Source organism: Corticium candelabrum, chromosome 12 (assembly GCF_963422355.1).
Source record: "Corticium candelabrum chromosome 12, ooCorCand1.1, whole genome shotgun sequence".
Taxonomy (NCBI): Eukaryota; Metazoa; Porifera; class Homoscleromorpha; order Homosclerophorida; family Plakinidae; genus Corticium; species Corticium candelabrum.
This window is the reverse complement of record NC_085096.1, coordinates 448,216-452,500: the sequence shown is the minus strand read 5'-3', so window position 1 is coordinate 452,500 and position 4,285 is coordinate 448,216. Positions and strand designations below refer to the sequence as shown.

The 4,285-nt window shown below is 42.1% G+C and overlaps 1 protein-coding gene across 1 annotated transcript in view; it reads left to right on the top strand.

The window, feature by feature from the left end:
- Positions 1 to 4,017, top strand: part of LOC134187836 (thrombospondin type-1 domain-containing protein 7A-like) — a 10,447-nt gene extending 6,430 nt beyond the window's left edge. Inside the window, exons 8-10 of the mRNA XM_062656000.1 lie at positions 1 to 215; positions 987 to 3,043; positions 3,650 to 4,017. The exon at positions 1 to 215 is cut by the window's left edge and continues 27 nt beyond it. Coding sequence (XP_062511984.1) covers positions 1 to 215; positions 987 to 3,043; positions 3,650 to 3,663 — 2,286 coding nt within the window. The 3' untranslated portion in view covers positions 3,664 to 4,017. The remainder of the gene's footprint in view (positions 216 to 986; positions 3,044 to 3,649) is intronic.
- The last annotated feature ends 268 nt before the right edge of the window (positions 4,018 to 4,285 follow it).

Sequence of the window (4,285 nt, the reverse complement as noted above, 5' to 3'; positions counted from 1 at the left end):
AATGTCAACTGCTCAGTCGGCCAACAAACAAGACAACGCCAAATCGTCACAAAACCATCCAACAGCGGACAAGACTGTCCACGTCTTCGTGAGACAAGCAAGTGCGATGCCGGTCCGTGTCCCATTGACTGTGAAGTCTCACAGTGGAGCAACTGGACCGAATGCAATACAAAATGCTTGACTGGCGATCGGTCGAGATTTCGTGTGATATTAAGGTGGAATATATATGGAATATTAATTAATATATTTTTATATTTATAAAAAATATTAAATGTTATGTGTTGTATAGTAATTGATATAAAATATTAATTTAACATGTTGAGATAATTTAGTCAATATATTATTGTGTTTAAGTCATTTAATTTTTATATTTTTAATTTATTAATTTTTTTATTTAAATTATTTTGTTTTATTAACAATTTTTTATTTAATTAATAAATTTTTATTTAAATTTTTATTTTTTATTTTTTAAAATTTAAATTTAATTAATTTTATTTTTTATTCAAGTAATTATTTTATTTTTTGTTTAAATTTAAATTTATTTTTTTATTTAAATTTAAATTTAATTAATTATTTTTAAATTTATTATTTTTATTTAATTATTTTGTTTTTATTTAAATTTAATTTTTTATTTAAATTTAATTAATATTTTTATATATTTTATTTGATTAATTATTTTACTTTTATTTTTATATTCTTATTTAATTAATATTTTTTATTTAAATTATTTTTTATTTTTTGTTTAAATTTTAATTAATTATTTATAAATTTAAATTTAATAATTATTTTAAATTTATTTTTATTTAATTACCTTAATTAATATTTTTCATATTTTTTCATTATTTTACTTTTTATTTAAATTTATTTAATTAATTTTTTTTTAAATTTGAATAAATTATCTAACCATGTTAACTTAATATTTATATCAATGACTGTATAATTTAATATTTTCTATAAATATATAAATACATATTAATATTCTATAGGAAACCGTCAAACGGCGGAATCGAGTGTCCACCTCTTCTATTTGAGAGAGAAACATGCGACGCAGGCCCATGCCCAGTCGATTGTGTGACATCAGACTGGAGCCAATGGAGCGAGTGTAACACAACATGCGGACACGGATGGCAACAGAGGTCACGAAATGTTACGAAACGTGCTGTTCACGGTGGGCAATCGTGCGGCAATGTGGACGAGACGCGTTCGTGTAACCGTAGCTGCTCGATCGATTGCAAAGTGACGACGTGGAGCAACTGGTCGGATTGTGACGTCACGTGCGGATCGGGTTACAGGTCACGTGACCGGGTGGTCATCACCAAGCCGAGCGACGGAGGAAAGGAATGTTCCATTCTCCTTCAAATGGGAATCTGCAATGTGGGAGTGTGTGGCATTGATTGTGTTGTCTCGTTGTGGAGTAGCTGGTCGGAGTGTGATAACACGTGTGGGCGTGGTAACCAGTCACGTGGTCGGGAGATCACGACGGTCAACGTGGGAGCAGGGAGTGAATGTCCAGTGCTGATTGACACGCGTGTGTGCAACGGATCTCGATGTCCTATCGATTGTATAGTCGGTCTGTATGCTGCAGTGGGCGAGTGCTCGGCGTCTTGCGGTGGCGGGATGCAGAGATACACAAGGACAATAACGACGAAGCCGCAGAACGGGGGAACAGCGTGTCCGACACTCGAGAAACACGAGGAATGCAATACGTTTCTGTGCGCCGGTTCGTGTAGCAGCCGGATGAACTTACTGTTTCTCATCGACGTTTCGGGCTCGATCAGCATGGACGACTGTATGTTCGCTCAGGATTACATGCGATCGGTGACGCTCGAGGTCGAGATCGGTGACAACTTCGTTCACGTCGGAGCCATGACGTTCAACGGAGCGATCGAGTACTCGTTTCCCTTCCTTTCTGATCGAGAGAGAGTCGACGAGGGCTTCTCAATGTTGAGATGCACAGGCGGATGGACGTCCATATCGACGGCGTTCGCAACTGCTAACGACGTATTCATGACGTCATCAAAACCGGAAGTTGAACGGAACGTATTGGTGTTGATATCGGATGGAAGAGACTCGAATGAAGACGAAGTCCGAGTGGCCGCCGACGATTTGAAAAGCGTGGGAGTCGAGACGTTCGTCGTCGGGGTGGGAAACTACGAAGGATACGAAGACTTACTGACATACGTCGCAAGCGAACCGAGCGACCGACATCTCATTTTCTCGTCCGACTACAGAGTGTTGAGCCGATACGTCAACACGCTGGTCGGCTACATGTGCAACGTGTCGATCGACTGCGTCCTCTCCGAGTGGCGAAACGCGACGGAATGCTCAACGACGTGCGACGTCGGGCGACTAACCCAACAACGTGACGTCATCATCAAACCATCGAGCGGCGGGAAAAAATGCTCCGAACAAACGAGGGACATCGAGTGCGTGATGCATCCGTGTGTGAACTCACGGTGTGTGAAAGACGTCGTGATTATCCTCGATTATTCGTCGAGTATAATGCCCGACGTGTTTCGCAACGAGGTCATCAGGTTTACATTCGATTTGGTGTTGTCGTTCCCGATCGGCGACGACGACGTCCTCGTGTCTATCGTTCTATTCAACGGCGACGCGACGACCGACATCACGTTCGATGGGTATGAGACGAAACACGAGCTTCTGGATCGAATTGAGAGACTTGAGTATCGCAGTGGATTCACTAACATTCCGTCTGCGATGTTTCACACGATTCAGACGATTCTGTTGGCACCGACGGGTCATCGGAGTTACGCGCCGGATTATGTCGTCATGGTGACCGACGGTCTCACCGATTCGTTGTTCTATCTTCCGTATTTGTCTGTGTGGATGAAGAGTGTGACTGAGAAGGTGATCGTTGTGGGGATTGTTGATTTGGAGAAGCCGTCGGGTGTTGCGTTGGCCGTGTTTGGTTGGGTGGCGTCTGGAGAGGAGTATGTGCATGTCGTGGAGGCGGAGAGAGTGAGGGAGATGGGAGATGTTGTTTCGAGGCAGATATGTCCGGCGGTGATGTCGGTTGTGATCGGTAGGTTGTGTGTGTGTGTGTGTGTGTGTGTGTGTGTGTGTGTGTGTGTGTGTCGTGTGTGTGTCGTGTGTGTGTGTGTCGTGTGTGTGTGTGTGTGTGTGTGTGTGTGTGTCTGTTTGTTTGTCTTTGTGTCCCCGTCTGTCTGTCTGTGTCTGTTTGTTTGTCTCTGTGTCTGTCAGTTTGTCTGTCTCTGTGTCTGTCTGTCTGTCTGTGTCTGTCTGTTTGTCTCTGTGTCTGTCTGTTTGTCTGTCTCTGTGTCTGTCTGTTTGTCTGTCTCTGTGTCTGTCTCTGTATCTGTTTACGTGTGTGTCTGTTTGTCTGTGTATGTGTATGTTTGTCTGTCTGTTTGTCTGTCTGTGTGTGTGTGTGTGTGTGTGTGTGTGTGTGTGTGTGTGTGTGTGTGTGTCTGTTTGTCTGTCTGTCACTGTGTGTGTCTTCTATTTATCTGTCTGTCTGTGTCTGTCTGTGTGTCTGTGTCTGTCTGTGTGTCTGTGTCTGTCTGTGTGTGTCTGTCTGTTTGTTTGTATCAAAATTCCCTTGTTAACATTTTGTTAGTCTTACTCCATTTTATTTGATTTATTGAAGTATTGCTTCTATTGCTTGCAGTGAATGGCAATTGACTCACAAAGTTGACTCTTGATGTCAGACGTATATGATGGCAACACGTGACTCGGGTGACATTTACTGTACTTTGTGTGTATATTAGTTAGCATTATGATAGAGACAGAAAGTCACAGCATTGCACTGAAATGCAAACAGATGGTTAGATGATAGTTAATATCAGTCAGAGTATTAGAATTTGCAGCAAACTTTTTGTGTGCACGTGGATGGTGTTTGGGTTGTGGACAGTTACTTGTGATCTCTGTAATCACTTTCTGCCTGCTTGTCTGTCTGTCTGTCTGTTTGTCTGTCTGTCTGTCTGTCTGTTTGTCAATTGTGTGTATGTGTGTGTGTCCATCTATCTGTCTGTCAGTCTGTGTCTGTCTGTTTGTCTGTCTGTCTGCCCATCCGTCCTTGTGTGTGTGTGTGTGTGTGTGTGTGTGTGTGTGTGTCTGTGTGTCTGTGTCTGTGTCTGTCTGTCTGTCTGTCTGTCTGTCTGTGTCTGTCTGTGTCTGTCTGTCTGTGTCTGTCTGTCTGTCTGTGTCTGTCTGTCTGTGTCTGTCTGTCTGTCCGTGTTTGTCTGTCTGTCTGTGTCTGTCCATACGTACGTCCTTTTGTCTGTCTGTGTCTGTCTGTCTGTTT